This window comes from Rhyacophila brunnea, unplaced genomic scaffold (assembly GCF_057557595.1).
Source record: "Rhyacophila brunnea isolate RB1 unplaced genomic scaffold, BYU_Rbru_1.0 scaffold_15, whole genome shotgun sequence".
NCBI classification, from domain to species: domain Eukaryota; kingdom Metazoa; phylum Arthropoda; class Insecta; order Trichoptera; family Rhyacophilidae; genus Rhyacophila; species Rhyacophila brunnea.
The window spans coordinates 25356183-25376889 of NW_028232806.1; the positions used below are offsets into that span (position 1 = coordinate 25356183).

A 20707-nucleotide genomic window follows, 5' to 3' on the forward strand; every position below is an offset into this window, starting at 1 on the left:
AACTGTTTAATAACTTTAAATTTTAAATAAGAGAGGTGTATTTTTTATAATTGAAAATAGTATAATACTTAATTAATATTTTCCGGTTCTTTTCAAAATATTGATAGTAAGGTAACGTTAAGCTATTTGTAATACTTTGACTCACATTACCTACTAATATTATTATTTCATATACCTACGTAGATACATAAAAAAAACATAGTGATTCCATTAAATATTAATTCATTCAAATATATTATTACGAAGATATTATTAAAATAAAAACAAATATAATATTTACATTATAATATAGGTATACTTATATTTCACAATAATATTCATTGGAGTATGAATTGTTTTATTGTCTGTCTCTAAAGATTAAAAAAGATACTTTTTAGATCGGACAGAATGCAAAATTAATTAAAAAAAAATACAAAAATTGCATGAATGCAATTTGTATGATCATAAATTAGTATTATTTTAAAGATAATAAACAAATTTTATAATGATATGCTTCCCAGTAAGTTAATTTTGAATACGAATTAATTTATTACTAACGATATAAAACTACAATAATGTCTATGAACATTTTGCATCAGTATTAGTTAAAAAATATTATAAGTTTAGTACAGTTTCGTATAGTAATTAGTAATGTTACCAGTTGTACTAGAGATAGTTATTGTATATATTTTATATTATATTATAGTCCACTAATGCCAGTAAAAACATGCTAAATGTAAATTGATTTCATTTTCTACAAAGATCAAAGAATTGTATGATTGGAATTGTTAACACATTCGACACTTGAAATCTTATGGCCCACATGCTCAGCGTAGGCCAAAATGGAGCTTTTATGCAATTTTCAAAGCATGATCCTGGACATTTCTGAAACGTTGTAGATAATCTATTTTTAAATTTTGAAGCCTTATTATCCTTTATATTTATTTTAAATATTTGATGACTGCATAAAGTATTTTTATGACATAAAATAGTATTCTTTTAAACCTCTCGCTCTAATGTTTTAGAATATAGTCATATTTCAGTACATCCATGTGCAGTAGTGTTAAGATTTTTTATATTTATTAATTTTTAAAAGCATTTATAAAACCATTTGTAAAAGTTATGTCGACATTATTATAGTAAAATATTTACGATAAAGAATTATATTAATAATCTCTGTGATTGACAAACGATAAATGAAGTAATGAGTAAGAACATGGTAACGCGCATGTTTGAACATGTACCGGCTTAAAAAAAATGTTTCATCAACTGTTTAAAATAAATATAAAGGATATTAAGGCTTCAAAATTATATAAATAGATTATCTACAACGTTTAAGGAATGTCCAGGATCATGCTTTGAAACTAGCGTAAAACGTGTCTTTTGTTCGTTTTATAAATAAAAAAGATCCATTTTTTTTAACAAAATGACATTTTGATAGTTTTTGCTGCGAGAAAAGACTATGTAAAATACTTCATATTATAATAATATTACACATTCAAAATATTTTTAGAAACTTTAAAATGATATTTTCATGATATGCATGGGATGTTTAATCTATTAGAATAATAAACGGTAAGAACAGACATAATTTATTGAATAAGCATCCTAATGCATGGAATACCTAATGCAAGGGATACTTAAAAACATTGTTAAGATATAAAATATAAATCAAATAATGGGTAAGTACTGGATGTAAGTGAAAGATAATGGGGCTATCTATAAGATTATTAATGTATTATTGTATAAGGGGGGACATGCTCGTCGAAGGTCAAAATTGAGTTTTTATTGTATTTTCAAACCATGATCCTGGACACTCCTTAAACGTTGTAGATAATCTATTTATATAATTTTGAAGCCTTATTATCTTTTATAGTAATTTTAAACATTTGATGACTGCATAAAGTATTTTTGTTATATAAAATAGTATTCTTTTAAACCTCTTGCTCTAATGTTTTAGAATATAGTCATATTTCGGTACATAACTGTGCAGTGGTGTTAAGATTTATTACGAGATAATTTTTGTAAAATTATATTGATAATCTCTTTGATCCCAAATTTGACAAGTATTAGGCATTTTACTATTCAAAAAATCGGCAAGATTAACACATTTGAAGATGATTCTAAAGATACTAATTATAAGCTATCTCTTTGACCATTCAAATGTGATAAACATCTTATGAATAATGATTGCTTTATAATGATTATTGACCTAAGAAAAAGCTAGTGTTTTTTTGAAATACGCCATTTCTTTAATCATTCCCTTGTGATTAAGCTACAACATATGGCCGTAGCCATAAATTGACAAACTATAATTAGCGTTTAAAAATTAATAAACGTAAAAAATCTTAACACCACTGCACAGTTATGTACCGAAATATGACTATATTCTAAAACATTAGAGCGAGAGGTTTAAAAGAATACTATTTTATGTAACAAAAATACTTTATGCAGTCATCAAATGTTTAAAATAACTATAAAGGATAATAAGGCTTCAAAATTATATAAATAGATTATCTACAACGTTTAAGGAGTGTCCAGGATCATGGTTTGAAAATACAATAAAAACTCAATTTTGACCTACGACGAGCACGTGGGCCGTTAAAGAAAGAAAATATCGATCAATACAGTAGTAATTATATATGATATTTAAACTTGTGTTCATTTGATTCAAAGCTTATAAGAATATTTTTTTTGTTAATAAATAGTGAAAAACCATTCTTATAATAGGTCAATATCACATAAACAGTGTAGGTACAGTTATGGAATTAGTAAAGACATTAATTGTTTGACACCATTTTTGTGGACATCGACCACTTAAACCAGAGTTCAATAAAAAAACTATTCTCGATAGTAATACTCTAAATAAATATAGGGTGTCTTAATGATAGTATTAATATAATATAATAACCTGTTCTATCAAGCTTGTATTCAGAGTGGTCTGCGGTTCTTAGTCCACATTGCATGAAGGGATAATGATAATTTGGAGACGCTCATTGTCAAGAAAAACAATGAAGATTTACGTGAGAGATTGAGATTCTCTACAAAAATGATAGTGTGTGAAGGATGCTCAACCCATGTAGATTCCAAAACTTGCTAAGTAATTACAAATAGAGGAGCATTTAAATGGACTTATGTTCATAAATAATAAACTGGGCATACAATATCTGTGCACTAAAACATCGATTATATTAAGTTAGTGTGTTGTTAACTTTCCAAATATAAAACTCCTATTTGATTATCTAGTTACTTCAATAGGCAAAGTGCCGTCTTTTGACAGATTCAACATTCCACAAATTAAAAAGAAATGCAAAACCGACAGAAATTAGTCATTCAATATAATCTCACCCGCACTTACATATCAAATGTGTATATTTTCCTTATATAATAATTGTATCATTTTATTACTCACTCTTTTATCAAAGTAGTGTATTACTTAATCATTCTGAAAAAAAGACCATAAACCAATATTAAAACAATTAGAGATTCTTAATCAGTAGGTACTCGTAGCTGAATTTATTATTTTTTTCAAGAGATACGAAATTTACTCGATAAATTATAAAATGAGTTAGTGTTATCTTTTTTGTCAATGCTGTGTGATGAAGGTGGAATGTGTATTTATTACATCTAATTTAAAAAATATTTATTAACATAAATAGTTTTGAATATGTAAATTTTATAAAGAAAATTATTTATTTTTGTATTTGCCGTCCTTAAAATAACTATCGATTTAATGTGGCGTCCCACAGGATATCACTGTGATCACCTTATGCTAGTATAGATCAAGTAATGGTTGATGGCTTTATGTAAAATAATTTAAGAGGTAATTTTCGAAACTAGACAATCATTTTATTTTATTGACAATGTGTATTTATCTGATTTACAAAACTCACAAAATTCAAGACCAAATCGGTTATAAAACATACTAAACATGGGAATAATTTTTAAAAATAAAATTCAGTAGCTTTATTTTCATACCTTATTTGTTGTCAGTAAACATAAACTTTTTAATGAAAATCGTGTGCAACAGAGTGTTAGCTGGTTTTATTTGATAGTTTTACACGCTGTTTTTATTCTATACGATTATGACGTTTGATCTATAAGTGCATAAATGCAGTTGTTAATACATTTGGCATATAATGAGTGTTACAATGATACTTAGGTATAATATCAAATTAATAATAGACACAATTTACACAACATTAATAATAAGTATTAGGCATAATCGTAGTTTTATAATGTTAAACAGTAATATCATAAAATTTATTAATTGTCCTTAAAATTCACAATGGCATAAGTCACTGAACTCACTAAACTATAAAGTGTTCACTATTGGCAACCGAGCTTAGTAACGATTTTGTGATACTGGTAAGGTAAAGTAGTAAGCAGACGATGAGACTGGGTCTTGTATCTGCTCTTGATGTGGCACTCTGGTTTCCATGCTGCATGGCGGCTGGAGTTTCACCTGGAAGAAGAAAATATTGATTACAAAATCAATCCTGCCAGAGTACAGTTTTTTTTATTAGTTATCATAAATATATCATCGAATTTTTTCATAAATATTTAGGAGAATGCGCTGTACGACTTTTGAACAGTTGTCCAGGTGCCCAGATGGTGTCACTGAGTTGGCGGTGTACAAATCTTCCTAGCCACTACTCCGATCAGTTTCCCCATTCAAAGCCGGTCTTAAACGTACCTAATTAAATTATGTAGGCTAATTTTATTTATTTAATTATACTATCGATTGAAGTTAATTAATGTGAATGTTCCGCCTATCAGAGATATCCAGCGGGAAAATACGAAACTTGCAATTTGAAACAATCTATTGAAATTTTACAATTTTAAGTGTTTTAATTAGTCAATATATATCTAAAAACATTAAAAAGATTGTTATTTTTTAAAGTCAAAGATAAACATAATATAAAATGTGAATTTGTGACAGGATCCTATCATTTTATTACAATTTTTTTTATAGTTTAGGTGGGTTATCATCAAAATATAGTTTATTTAGTTTTTTCTAGTAAGCAAAAGTATTTTTGAATAATTCATAGTTTTTAATGTAGGTATTCTACATAATTATGTATTATATTCTAAAAATAGATCTTTATAAAAAATATGTATAAATCCCTTTTAATAACATGAAATCGAACTTCAAAATTTTGACAATCTATATCTATAAAATGATACTTGGATTTAAGTGATAGGTATTAAGAATTTATAGCGGCAAATCCGTGAGCACAAATATTTGATTAATTTATATTTAAGCTTTTAATTGGTATATATTTTTAATTTTCTCTCATATTGTTCACCGAATTTTACTTTTTGTATTTTCTGTTACATGTATATAAATAAAGATTCTTTTTCGTTTATTATTACGTATTGTATGTTTTCTCTCACCTGTTTAATAATATTATATCTACATAAATTTAATACTAGTTTTTTTTTATATTATACTATTGTAATATGACGTGAGTATTAAACAATGTTATATTTCTCATGACTTATGTATGTTCATTTAAAATATTTAGTTATTTTTGTCTTATTAAGAGGTTTAAAATATATGTATGGCAATGACTTGGTATTAAATTTTAACGTCTTAATCGAAAATAAATCAATAGTGCAGATCCATTACCGTTTCTTTTATTAAACTTACTATGAAGTATGTGAACAGTAACACTATCGGGTTTGGCGTTGGCTGGCGCGCATGTATAGTTTCCAGCATGTCTAGGCTCTGCGTGCTGGATGACCAGCTCACTTGACTGCCTTGCATGAGTAACCACCACGCCATCTGAAATGATCAAAATAATTATCAACTCAATTGTTATTAATTACATCAACTATTTACATAACTGTTGTTATTGGAATATCTACAATATTTTGGTAGGTACCTTATGATGAAATTATTTATCAATAACAATATATCAGCTGACTGAAGTTAGTGATAATATTATAACTTATTTCTAATCTCACTAGCGAATGAAGCCTAATTTCATTACATATTTAAAAGTATTACAAATAGAGTTTACTGATTTTGCAAATAAAAAGAATGCAAATGCAGGATTAATAGGAATAAAATCCATTTCTCTAAAAAGAAAAAATATTTTTAGGCAAATCATCAACCAACCAATAATAAATATTTGCCTATTATTCTCAAGATTTACACCAGCTTTTAATTTTAAATGTTTAATATCGTCAATATACGTTTCAATTCATTGTAAATTTTATTAAAAATATTATATATTGAGTAGGGTAATGGAGATAAAAGATTTGGGTGTATTGTATGATGCGAAGTTCACTTTCAATCAACATATTATTCTTAACATCAGTACTAGTTCTATCAAAATGCTTGGTTTTGTTATGAGGGTTTCAAAATCATTCGTAAACGTCCGAGTGCTACAATTATACGTATCATTTGTGTTGAGTATTCTTGAATATGCCAGCATTATTTGGAGTGAGTCCTAATAGGTCCATCCACACAATTAAGTTGGATCGAGTCCACAATAGATTTCTTAGATTTCTCTACTTAAGAACATACAGGTTATTTCCTTATGATAAGGATAATAAATTGAATTTCCCGACTCGTTTTCTTCTGGGTATACTATCAATGCAATCCCTGTCGACCCGAGGAGTGATTGTTCTTTTAAAGCATTTCTTTTTACTTCTTCGTGGGTTCATTTATAATCCGTATATATTGGATAATATTAATTTTCACGTTCCCACCAATATCACTCATAACTCTACGGTCTTCAATATACCTCGTCGCAGGACAGATGTTATGTTTCATGATGCTGTGTATCGAGAAATAAACTTATTTGACGGCACCATAAAGGTTGATTTATTTTTTATTAGCTATACAATGTTTGTGGACGTCTTGAATAGGTTAAATTTATATTTGTATATATTATCATGTTTCTTTAATATTTACAAAAACACATGCTGTCTTTTCTACATTCTTGTTATATTAGTTGTTATTAATTTGTAATTAAGATATTTTTATAATTTTGTATTTATTATGTATTATGGAGCATTGGCCAATCGCTGTAATGCCTATTAATACTCTTTTTCTAAAAAAAAATAATTATACGTTTCTACAAGATGACAACAAAAAATGAATCGCAGTAGAATAAAAAAAATGTCAGCTGACTTGCAGGTAATTGGTGTCATTATAACAAAAAACATAATGTAAATAAGTAGTTACGTACCTAAGTCATAATTAATCATCCTATTTTCGTGATACCAAAACAGGTAAGTTGGAGGTTCCGTTGATTTTCTAACTTGGCAGCTTAGCCTTAGCATAGAGCCCTGTTGCACAATTTTATCTGGACCGCCTATGATATCCGCGTTTGCCTCTGAAATCATAGATGGACGAAATTTATTTATAACACAGTTTTAAAAACATAAATTTTCATCATCAAAGAATCATAAATATTTATTAATTTAATTTATTATCTGAATATAATAAAGTGAGAAAATAAAAATAAAATAATACCTAAATTTAAATATAAGATTTTTTTTAATGCCATCTATTGGAATTTTCCGAAACATACTATGAGTTTTCCGGTCACGGTTTAAGTTTTAATTCACAGATGTCGTTAAAACTGTCGTAATAATCATCATTATAACATATTTTTTTATTTCGATTAAATGTAGGGTAGGTACATATTTTTACGTAGTGGATGAAAATAATTTTTGTATGCGTATATTGTAATAAGTAGGTACGCTAGAAGATAATAGTAATTTTAATTTACAATTCAATTTTAATAGTATTACATTATCGTTGAATACATAGATGGCGTTGACAACATATATTTGCTGAATTAAATAACATATTAATAATATTATTATGTTAATATTATATTATTATGCAGAAGCTGTTCATTATTGCGAGTATGATATTAAATGTGACAAATGCTTTTAATCAGGAAGCATCTGCCGTTGACGAATTGTAGTTAAGGATGTGCATACATTATAAACCAGCCTATTAATGAAACGTCATCTCTGCATGACATCTGACATGGTGATGAATGAACTCTGAACTCACCTACGATGACTAACTTGACGTAGAGGCTGGTAGGTGGATGGGTGGGCACCTGACATTCGTACATTCCTGCATCTCCTGCTGCCGAAAATCGTATATGGAGTGCCCAATCCTGAAAGAAATAGAAATATCATAATATTACTGTTGTGCAAATAATATATTATTTTGTATTTTATATTATTTCAATTCTTTGTTATTGATTTTGAGTATAATAATAGAGACTTAAAAAATATTTAAAAAGTAACCGTGCCTAGGTATAGTTGGTAAAGTATTTTTATAATAAATGTGTCGCTTCATTTCAAAATCAGCCAAGTCCACCTTTAGGTATTTTTATCTTTTTTGTGAATTGCTGAAGAACTACTGCTTTCTAATATTTCTGCATTATTAAAATGTGGAATTTATTAATTTTAAATATTCTATACTCGAAATAATATAAACTTTCACCCTTGTGACTGTGTATTTGAGAAAACAAAAAGTTGTTTTTCTCCTATTCATATATTATGGACTTAGCTGATTTTGAAATCTAGCGACACAAATAGACTAGGTAATAATATTTAGTACTGAGAGTCAAATAATAAATTTAAAAATCAATACATAATATGCAAAACTTTGCCACAAATTACTCAACAATATTATTGGAAAGGTGTAAAGCAGAGATAATTAACCTTTTTTTACTCAGTAATATATTATTGTAACCAAAAATAGAATAGGAGGTACAATTTTTTTCCAATGAAACTTAGAGAAAGAATATTATGCAGGTATAATACATTTGTCAAAAAATATTACTTGATAAACTATATCTTTTATTAAACGAATAATTTACAGGATTTGAGAATGTAACAATCTATATCTTGAACATATAATTAATTGTTAAACATTTCCATGTAAGATCTACGTCGTAAATTGACATGGATCCCTGCAAATTAATTGGAAAAGTACTTGGCGCGAATCCGGCAGTTACAGGTTGAAGTCTCGTCGGGTGCCGTTTTTTTTTTTTTTAAGATTTTAGTGGTACGCGTATGCGTCAGATGTTTTTAAATTATCTTTGTTAAGGCTATACTTCAGCTGGGGCACGGTCTAAAACGATCATGACTACGCGACGCGAAGATTGTGCAATCGACGGGTGCAGAACAAAACATAATTTTTCATAAAAATCCAACATGCGTCCATTTAATGTTATGTTTATTGTTATATTAGTAATATTAATAATATATTCATTGATATGTTTTCTTTTTCAAGTAAATGAGTAACTTTTTTTAGTAAACTTTACACGATTTAAGAATTAATTCCTCAGTCGCCATCGCAAAACAAATTGACGTAATCACAGCTCGACTTTCGCTCTCCAATTGCCAGCGAGTCCGAAATTTTGTCGCACCTATATTTGAAAATTATTTGCCGTTTCACTGAAGTATGCTCATAAATATTTTAGTCAATTTATTTTTTCATTTTTTTAATCGGTTTAAGTAATTAGTCAATAACTTTGAAATGATAATAAAGTTTTAAATAATATTTAAAACATTATTACATTACAATGAAACAGATCATTTTGCTTGTTCAACCATACATCGATAATAAATAATTTAATATTATATCCAATCCACTAACACGAATCTTAAAATACTATGACAATTACATTTTTTTTTAAATATAATATGTACAAATCAGCATGAGGGTACCCCCTGCTGGGAAAAATTCTGCCAAATAATTAGGAAACAATATAATACTATAAAAGGTTTATGACGATATTAAAAGCAAATAAAATTTGTACATATATTAATATAGAAACATAAAATACAACTAATAGTATTATTTACACTTTATTAAGCTGTCAATTCCTGAAGGGTTTTCACTTTGGTGGATATCAGTATTGTATTTTGTTATATATTGTCTAAAACCATTAGACACCCACGTTACGCGTTTGGTACGCTTAAAATGTCGTGGGTTCCATGATTGAATTTCGGATCTGGCAAATTTACACATAGCTTTTCAATATGTGTTTGGACCTAATAGATTAAGCAAATAGTTAACATCCATTTTTCGTCAATATAAAAATCTGGTAAAACAATATTCACTTTGCGGAAGCACCTTTATGATTTTCTTGGGGTCGAACAAAGTATAAAAAATTACTATCATTAACTATTAAAAAAAATACAATTGTATTTACCCTTGGATGACGGCCATGCGCAGTAAAAAACCTCGGATCTGCACTGTAGGTAACTAATCCGACAGTAAGTAGTGAGTGATTCTTTTTTCTAATCCACGTAACCTGTAATAGAAAAATTATATTCACAATTATTTTTAACATAATATTATGTATGATATTCCAATTTCTCTTTATTTTATTAAATAAACATTTCATCGGGTATTAGAAAACAAAATAATGCTTTATTATAATGATTTGAGTACACTCATTATATATTATTCAAACAAAGGAAAGCTTGTATTTATTATACGAGGTGTTAATGTCTGAAGACTTTTACACGGGGGGTTTTAAAGAGTTCAGGGATAAATAACTGGCTGATTTTTTATCCAATGGATTATTAAAAGAAATGAAAATATAATTAATATTAAATTCTACAGGTTTTTTAAAAAGCTTTGTCGATATCTATTTCGGTTGTAACACCATTATCAAGACTAGTCTAGTAGTCTTGATAATGGTGTTACAACCGAAATAGCTATCGACAAACCTTTTTTAAAAAACCTGTAGAATTTAATATTAATTATATTTTCATTTCTTTTAAAATGGAATTCTACCAAGTAAATGCTAACTCAATTAATACAATGGGTTATTATTCTAGAACGCGTGAATATGTGTGTTATTCTGAAAGTATTGCAGTATTATTTATTATCTATGTCTCAGTTTTTTTGAAATTCAGTCGGAGAACACTACTTGATTGCGTAGCATACTCGGTCTTGGGTAACTGAATCTGATACATTTCTAGTAATACAAAGTTGCTGATGCTTCACACCCAAATGTATAATACCACGATACAACGGGTTAAGAGCGGACATGGTGCAGGACGATGTTGTTTTGTGGGGTCAATGTGTCAATGCGTAAATCTAAAAAATATTACTTTTAGGGAATGACAATTAATAATGTCAATAAATAAAGGTCTTGTAGTTTTAATAATTTCGGTGTTTTGTAATAAATCGACTCAAAACATGAATTGACTCAGTAAGATATTATAATAATTTAGGTTCATACACAATTTCAACTGATTTTAAACTTTTTACTATGTATTTATTTTGAAGTACCTAGCTATTTAATAGAATCGGTATCCATAACAAATAAATACATGAACATCGAAACGTTGATAGAAATTATATATGTTAGTTTTTTTGTCATTGATTTAATTGATTCGATTTAATTAGGTTTTTAATCTTTATTCTTATGTAGAATAAATACATTTTGTTATATATTTATAATACAATAAATATTCGTTTATTAACTTGCGTTCAAAATTAAGATTTACTAGAGAATTCTTGAGATATTATTGAAACAGCGAATTCATGAAGATGGAATCTTATTCATTGTGTGGAAACAAAAGGTCGAATTCTTTGGTCATGTCATGCGAAATAGCAATTATGCATTGTTTCATTTGACCATACAGGCGAAAATAGATATTAAATGAATACCAGGAAGAAGACGTATTTATTAGCTGATAAATATGCGTCAGTGGTTCGATTACCTTCGAGTCACTTTCCATAAGATGAAGGGTAAAACAATGATAGCCAACCTTCGTCAACAAGAAATAAAGAAAAGAAATCCAACCAGCATTATAAGAAACTCACTTGCAGTAGAATTTGCAATACTTTTGCTTCAGTGTATCTATTCTATACTTATCGACCGCTAAAGTGATAAGGTAAAGAAATTATTAAACTTATGGTAGGGTTATATCAAAGTATTAGCACTTATTGCAACAATTACGACCAACGTATTGTAATTGTTGCAATAAGTCCTATATTTTAATAGCAGCAAGAGAGGCGCTGTTAAAATGTAGCGCTTATTGCAACAATTAAAACCGACGTATTGTATTTGTTACAATAAGTGCTAATACTTTGATACAAACCTACCCTAAGTTTGATAATATTTATCAATTTAGCGGTCGATAAGCACAGAATAGACCCACTGTCACTTATATTAATAATTCAGGCCATATCTTATAATATTAAACTTACATATCGGTTAATAAAATTAAATACCAGTTATCATTTCCTAATTCTATAATATGTAGTAAAAACTGAATTATATTATGAACACTAATGAAATATACATACTCTTTCTTTGTGAGATATTATGATGTAGGTAATACATGTACTTTAAGTGAGTTATATTACCATATTGTTTACCTTAAATTACTATACTGAACATCTTTCTATAACGTCTGAAAAAAGGAAATCTATTTATTTTCAACTAACTTAATAACCTCCATTACCTATGTACTTTTTGATATTTTCCTTTATTTTGATTCCGTAAGTAGATACTTTTCTATAGTATGCAGGTACCAATATAAATAATACCCATCCACAAAAAACTCAAATCCAGCTTCGTTTACTAATAGTCTCGAAATTTAAAAGACGCCATTTTTAATCTTTTTTTTACCATTTATTTTATTAATTGTAGAGAAATTAAGAAGATTTTTCATCGCCAATCACTATTTTATGTTTATTATTTACTATAAAAAAATAAATATTCTATTTGCAGTCTCAAAAATGTATTTGGGAAGTTTTTTTATGATTTTCTCGGAATATGGAGATAAGAGATAACAGACTTTAAGAGTGGAGCCACACCGGGCGACTCTGGTCGCCAGACCAGTCGTGCGACAGGTCTTCCTGGGCGATTTACTCGGGCGACTTACAGGCGACCAGAAGGCAGCCAATAAATAATAATAATAATGAATGTACACGCAAGTATGCAAAAATACGTTCTATCCGCGGCGTGGCTGCCGGTGACTGGTCGCCTAGTGTGGCAGCACTCAATACATAGGCTATAATATGTTTTCATACATCGCTACCGGAGACCGAGCGCAAGAACGTGATTTTACTGATCGCCCGACTTTATTGGTTGCGCGACTACTGGGCGACCAGGTGTGGCATGCTCCATATAACTGCATGCATCGGTCTGGTCTCGGCGACTGGTCTGCCGACCAGAGTCGCCCGGTGTGGCTCGGCTCTAAGACTCATTCATTGATTAAAATATTGTATCGCTTGCACTTGTTTCCTATTTTATATATTTCAAAAATATCATAAACTAATAATAATAAAATTCTGTTAACATAATATTACGCCAGCATAAAATTACTTATGTTAGTAAGTAGTTACCTACTTAAATATAATATTTTACCTCAATTTATTTTAAAGCTAGTCACCTCTGATTTAATGAAATTTAAAGTATTCAGATATTGCAGTTAATATTTATAATTTAAATGAATCGGTTAAACTGTTTTATACGTGTTTTTCTAGTACCTAACTAATAATGGTTTCTAAGGTTTTTCAAAATTATGTATTTTTAATAATAAAATAATCCTATTTTCATTATTAAATTATACACACGATGTTATAAAAAACCGACATACTTTAATTTATACAGCATTTATTAATAATATTTTACCATGTTAATTATAAAATTTCATTAAACATAATAACATGTTTTTGTTGCATATTTTTCATTATCAAAACATATTGTTGAGGTCATCAAACAGCCGGCTAGACGACATTTAATAATAACGATGATAAATGATATAAAATTTAATAGCTACACAACCGCCTTTGTATAATAAAATAGGGGTTTTTCTCCACCCTGTCGTACACATGATACTAATGACTGGTTTGTCTGCTTCAGGGCATTAAAAAAAGGCTCATTAGCGGATGAAATTAGTGAAGATGTGCTAGGCTCTCGTGCTATTTTCTAAGTAATTACTTGTATTCGTTGACATACCAAATTGCTGTTTGTTTTATCTGGAACGACTTCATTAATAGTCATTAAATTAGACTTAAATAGGTATTAAAGAAAAATAATTAAGACGTATCCATGTCAATGTCAATTTCCTGCTTAATAATTCTACCAATATTAATTTGTTTTCTCAACTTAATTTTTCATTGAAGGAATATTTTTTTAATATTCACTCAACAAAACAGTACAAATAATAAGAAATTTTTGTAATCCGAATATTCTTAGAAGTATTGACATACTCGTCACTGTGCAGGGCATGTAACGCTACCCTCAAATATCGGGTCTAGGACGAATTGGCACCGGACAACTGGACGCCACGTAATTCAAAAATAAATAGACGTTAGGTACTTATAATGTACTTAAAAAAAAATATTCAGTATTAATATTTATATTTCAATGATTATATTATGATTTAATAGTTGGTGAGAATGTAAATATACAGCCGTAACAACGATTTAATCCTGCATATGTTTAAGTTCCAACAAAAAAAGAGTTTTTTTATTTTATATAAAGCCTAAAGCATTGTAATTCTCAATCCGTGATAAAGAATACATTATGTTAAGAGTAAAATGAATTCAAACTACTAGATAGTAGATAGAAAATGATTAAAATACCTCGTCCACACGTGTCTACGACAGTGCGGCGTCCAATTGTCCGGAGGCCAGTCGTCCCATTCCCCAAATATCAAATTGTTCAGGAATTAAAAAAAACTTTGGGCATTGGATTTACTTTTTATTTTATATAATATTTATTTATTATTTTACATAATATTATTTTATAAGAAATCGAATGGCTTATATTTAGAGAGGGTTACAGCATTTAGCTGGATTTTTTTTGTCAAGTTACAAATGGCTTAAAAATAGGTTTGAATTATTTAGATATTATGAAATACTTTTTTGGGATTTATGATACTTGTCCAGTTCGTGTAAGAGTGGGTATGCAATAAGTCCATTACCATCAAAATGTCACTTTGGTGAAAAGTAAGCGTTATAACAAAATTATTGGTATGTATAGTGACTATATTATAATATTATGCTCATGATTACTAATAGGTACATTACAATAAGAAATACGATAAATTAGACTTGTGATATACAACTACACCTTCTTGTTATAATTTTTTATTATGATGTCATGACAACCAATCTATATTATATAAAACAAAGTCAGGTTAGTTACACCATTTATAACTCAAGAACGGCTAGACCGATTTTTATGATCGTTGATTTGTTGGATTTGTCTCCGCCCCGAATAGCAGAATAATTATTAAAATATCGGATATATTACGGAAAAAATAAATTATGAAGAAAATTTAATTTCTCATACATTTTGTATGGAACGGCTTTTGACTGATATCGATGAATTTGAACAAGTATTCGAAAAGTAAGAAAATCACAAAAAAATTAAATCCGTATACAACGCCATCTTTGATACATGACAGAAACAATAAACAACAAACAAACAAACAAAGGAAAGAATGATAGTCGAAATGTCTAACTGTCAATGGTGTAGTGTGCCCAACATTTCGTGCTTCATGTCAACAGCTCAATTTGCTTGAAAACAATACTCATTGGGATATAACAATCGCTGAAGCAATTGTTTCTGCATCTCCAAGATACGCACATTATTTGCTATCATTATTTCGACATACTTCACATCTAATCCACCTGAACTGTGGAACAAGTTCAAGGATGACATGTCAGAAGACATTTTACATCGAATTCGTGTCAGTTCAGGGAATTCCGATCTTGAAGTGAATGAGGAGATACATAACCAGGCTTTGCTTTTGATCGAATACATGTGTTACCTCATGTGCGGCAGTTTGTTAGTCAAGTTAGGAATGCCAACGCCACATCGTGGAATGAACGACGCTTTCAATCGAGAGTTGGAACGTGAACGTGAATATGATCGAGATGCATTGAACCAATCAGTTCTAACGAATGTACCACTGTTTAACCCCCAACAGAAAGAAGTGTACGATACGTTTATGAAGGGAATTGATGATGGAAATGGTGACTTATTTTTCCTGGACGCGCCCGGTGGAACTGGAAAGCCATTCCTCATGTCATTGATTTTGGCTACTGTTTGTGCAAGATCCGAAAATGCTGTAGCAATTGCTTCTTCTGTGATAGCGGCCACGTTGCTAGAAGGATGCTGAATGTCTCATTCAACGTTGTAATTGCCCTTAAACCTTCAAACGACTGAAAACCGACATGCAACATTGCAAAACATTCAGCAATGGCCAAAGTTTTGGTAGAAAGTAAAATCATCACCTGGGGTGAATGCACAATAGCGCGCAAACGCGCATTGAAAGTACTCAATCTAACTATGAAAGATCTTTGCAATGACTCAAGAAGTTTTGGAGGCGCAATGATTTCCGCCAAACACTACCAGTCATTCCAAGATCGACCGCTGCCGACGAAATAAATGCTTGCCTCAAAATCATCGACTCTGTGCCGCTATGTGAAGAAACTTAAGCTGACGACAAACATGCGAGTTGCATTGCTAAACGATCCATTTTCCGAAGATTTCTCCAAGCAATTGCTGACTATCGGTAACAGCCGTGATCCTGTCAATGAATCGAACGGATTGATTTTGTTTTCGCTGAATTTTTGCAATTTCGTCCCAACTAAGGACAATCTCATCAACAAAGTGTTCCCGAACATCGTTGCTAACCACAAAAATCACAATTGGTTGAGTGAAAGAGCATTCTTGTGGCAAAGAACAAAGATGTGGATCACTTAAACTTCACAATTCTAAATCAAATCGTTGGTCCACTGCATTCCTTCAAATCTATTGACTGTGTAACAAACGAAGACGAAACAACCAACTATCCAACTGAATTTTTAAACACATTAGATCTGCCTGGCTTGCCACCGCACAATTTACAACTGAAGGTTGGCTCGGTAGTCATCATGCTTTGAAATCTGAACCAACCAAAACTATGTAACGGAACGCGTTTTGTGGTGATAAAACTCATGGGCAATGTGATTCACGCGACGATAATCAAAGGAATGTTCAAAGGTGAGGAAGTTCTCATTCCGAGAATTTCGATGATCCCAACCGATATGCCATTCGAGTTTAAACGAATTCAAATTCCAATTTGTCTTGCATTTGGCACGACGATCAACAAATGACAAGGCCAATCCTTGAGTGTTTGTGGCCTGAATCTATAAAATGAATGTTTCTCTCACGGTCAATTGTACGTAGCATGTTCATGTGTCGGCAAACCATCTGCTTTGTTCGTTTTTTCACCTGACAACAAAACGAAAAATGACGTATATATATCATAAGGTGCTTCAATGAAGGGAATCGACCCGAGTGCAACCTATCCAGCAAATAGTTTAACAGAAAGTAGTGCAACAATTCTATGCTAATCTTTTCGATTCGCTTCAATAAAGCAAATGCCTTGCTACCATGTGAATTACATTTTTATTTTTAATTTGACCATGTCCAATCCTACTAGGATCATATGGGCCTCCACAGAGTGGAGGTTTGTATTAACAGATTTTATTTTTACGAGAAATGGATCTCAGCCACTTGCTCAACCTTTTAGGACCATACTCTGACCCATGCACAAATTGAAAAACAATATGTGAACTTGCCAGACCCAGGATTCGAACCTGGGACCCTCGACACTATAGACCGGCGCTTAGTGGGTGTATAGTTCAATGTAATTAAAATACTTTTCATTCTGATTTGATTTTTGCACATTTTTATTGAACTTATTCATTTTGAGTATTCATTTTAACTTAATTAAACACTGAATTTAATTCAGCTCATAAGTTAACGCAAGATTATTGATTCTGAGGCGGTACGAAGTTCGCCGGGTCAGCTAGTATTATATAACATTAAGGGCGGTCATTCTCAGCGTAGGTCAAAATGGAGCTTTTATTGCATTTTCAAAGCATGATCCTGGACAACTCTTAAGCGTTGTAGATAATCAATTTATATAATTTTAAAGCCTTATTATCCGTTATAATTATTTTAAACATTTAATGACTGCATAAAGTATTTTTATTACATAAAATAGTATTCTTTTAAACCTCTCGCTCTAATATTTTAGAATATAGTCATATTTCAGGACATGCATGTACAGTGGTGTTAAGATTATTTACATTTATTAATTTTTAAACGCATTTATAAAACCATTAGTATAATTTATGTTGACATTTTTATAGTGAAATATTTACGATAAAAAAATATATTGATAATCTCTGTGATCCCAAATTTGACAAAAATTAGGCATTTGAAGATAATTCTAAAGATACTAATTATACGCTAATTATAAGCTATTGAAATATGACCATATTCTAAAACATTAGAGCAAGAGGTTTAAAAGAATACTATTGTATGTAATAAAAATACTTTATGCAGTCATCAAATGTTTAAAAATAAATATAAAGGATAATAAGGCTTCAAAATTATATAAATAGATTATCTACAACGTTTAAGGTATTTCCAGGATCATGCTTTGAAAATAGAACAAAAGCTTCATTTTGACCTACGCTGAGCATGTCCCCCCTTAAATCATCACGCAGTATTAATTATTATCAATACAGGCATCCGACAGGGTGATATAATCGCATTAAAACTGTTTACAACTAGAAAAACTCGGCGCCATCAACTGAACAGCTAATAACCGTACAAGTTATAGAAATGTAAAATCATGCACAGAAATTATAAACTTTTGGAAACTAGAGATCCACCGATATAACTTTTTGAGTATGACACTCACCTTCAAAAAAGTTTTCAACATGTTTCTAATTGCATAGCAATGCCATGATCGTACAAGCTTACTTGACACTTTCAAAATCTTAACAACCATACACAGATGACGTCATAAACAATATTCAAACAGATATAAGTGAACAAGGCTGTTATAAACAAGCTTACGGCAGTCAGAATAATTAAACTGTATATTTTATAAAATGTTAATTGTACTCGTACATATTATGAAAATGACAGTCTGTTGGCGTAATAGTTGCATTATCCCTCATAAGGTTTGACCTTTGGTTTGAGACTTGGGTGTCAGATCAATAAAAAATATAATGTAAAATTTTAATATTCCTACTTAAACTTATTAATAAAAAATATGTGACATTTATAATATTTTTTATAATTTAATTAAAAAAATATTATTTAATTAACTATTTCTTTTATGTAACGAATAATTCACAAGATTTAAGAATGTACCATTGTAATTATTGAACTTACAGAATGATTTGAAAGAGCGCTGATGAGTAGGTATTAAGGGCGAATAGTAACAATTTACCGTAATTAGTATGTCACCTTGTAGCATAGTGGACAATGCGCACGGGGCATAAACCCAGGAGATGCAGGTTTGATTCCTGCTGGGTGTCTTACTTTTTTCAAAAAGATTTTTTCTATTGGTTATAATAATATATAAGTGTTTTTCAAAATTATGTACTTATGTTAAAAGTAATATTTTATTGAACACAGTAATGATAATTCACAAATAAACTAAATCCACTCACTCTTCGCCACTGCAATAAACTTGGGGATTTTTAGGTAAATAAAAAAAAAAATATTAAATAACTGATAAAAATTTACTTACAGTATTTTCGGCGATATCATTCACCTCACAGTGCAAGATTGCCGTGGTTCCAGTCTGAACCAAAACTGTCGTACAGTTGGGGCTGGAAAAAATTCCAGTGGTATTAACCTTCGCTTTGCTCTTTCTATAGGTCTTATTAGACGATCCTGCGATCTGGTTCTTGGTCGACTCTTGGCTGTCTCCTTTGCCATGGTTCTTCCTGGGTCTGTCTCCAAATTGCTGGTCGGGGGTTGCTGGGTGGATTGTGAAGGCGTCAGAACTTTCTGAAGGCTCTGGCAGAGACAGTGATGGTATTGGTGGTCTGGATTCAGGATTGTGGCGATGCGATCTGATCCATCTGTGAACTGAAATAATAATAATTTTATTATAAAACACTATATTAAGAGTGGAAGATGAACCGTATCCATACTTGATGGTCTGACTAAGTGAAAGAAGTTGCACCCAATTCAGCCATGTGGACGACAGAATAGAGATCGCTGGAGAGATGTAGAGTATCCTCCACGTAACTTTGCAATTGTACACAGTGACAAGATTTGTGAGTAATACACACTGCGTATTAGTGTATTAGTAAATGCCAGGCGCCTGTTATTAGGTATATAGTATTAGTTATTAGGTAACTGTTATTAGGTAATTCAAAATAATTTTAAATAATTCAAAAAAATCTATTCCATATTAGTAGTATTTAAATGAAGTCACAAACGTTTACAATGAAATTGACCTAACTAATCCAAAAGGTCTTAAGTTACAACAGGAAAGTTATTTTTTTTTTTTTTTAATATTTTTCACCTACTTGAATAGCAGTAACTTCTTCATTGAATGAGACTTACTGAATTAATTTTCTAATGCTGAAAACATACCCAATAAATAATCTTATCCCCTTAATAATTCGTTTTCTCGCTTATGTCTTCATCGCCTTTTTGGATTAGCAACTATAAATATTATAAAAATATAGCGGCGTGACTTGAAAAGAGACCCATAGATGGCGCTGCCCATTGACTGGATGCCGCAAGCACTATGCAGATGAATTAGGATTTAAGTATATGTTGTCTCCGTAATTGATAGCTATTACAGATTTTTTCAAACACGTTCATAACATCATGGAAGGTGCTCGTGCATAGCCACGGCTGTACATACATGACGGATGGTGGTGGAAAAACAA

General features: G+C 30.3%; 1 protein-coding gene across 1 annotated transcript; it reads right to left on the bottom strand.

Moving 5' to 3' along the window:
• Nucleotides 1–4289: 4289 nt before the first annotated feature.
• LOC147075075 (zwei Ig domain protein zig-8-like) lies at nucleotides 4290–20002 on the bottom strand. Its single transcript, XM_085943300.1, has 7 exons — nucleotides 19990–20002; nucleotides 19549–19892; nucleotides 10182–10283; nucleotides 8021–8129; nucleotides 7182–7328; nucleotides 5633–5767; nucleotides 4290–4444 (listed from the first exon to the last, which is right to left on the bottom strand). Exons 1-7 carry the CDS (start codon nucleotides 20000–20002, stop codon nucleotides 4290–4292), a joined length of 1005 nt encoding a protein of 334 aa, XP_085799426.1.
• Nucleotides 20003–20707: the final 705 nt, after the last annotated feature.

Coding starts and splice junctions, on each gene's coding strand:
- LOC147075075 (XM_085943300.1), bottom strand. Junction 10,284..19,548: donor ATGATATCGCCGAAAATACT/GTAAGTAAATTT, acceptor TTTCTATTACAG/GTTACGTGGATTAGAAAAAA. Junction 5,768..7,181: donor GATGATTAATTATGACTTAG/GTACGTAACTAC, acceptor TGATCATTTCAG/ATGGCGTGGTGGTTACTCAT.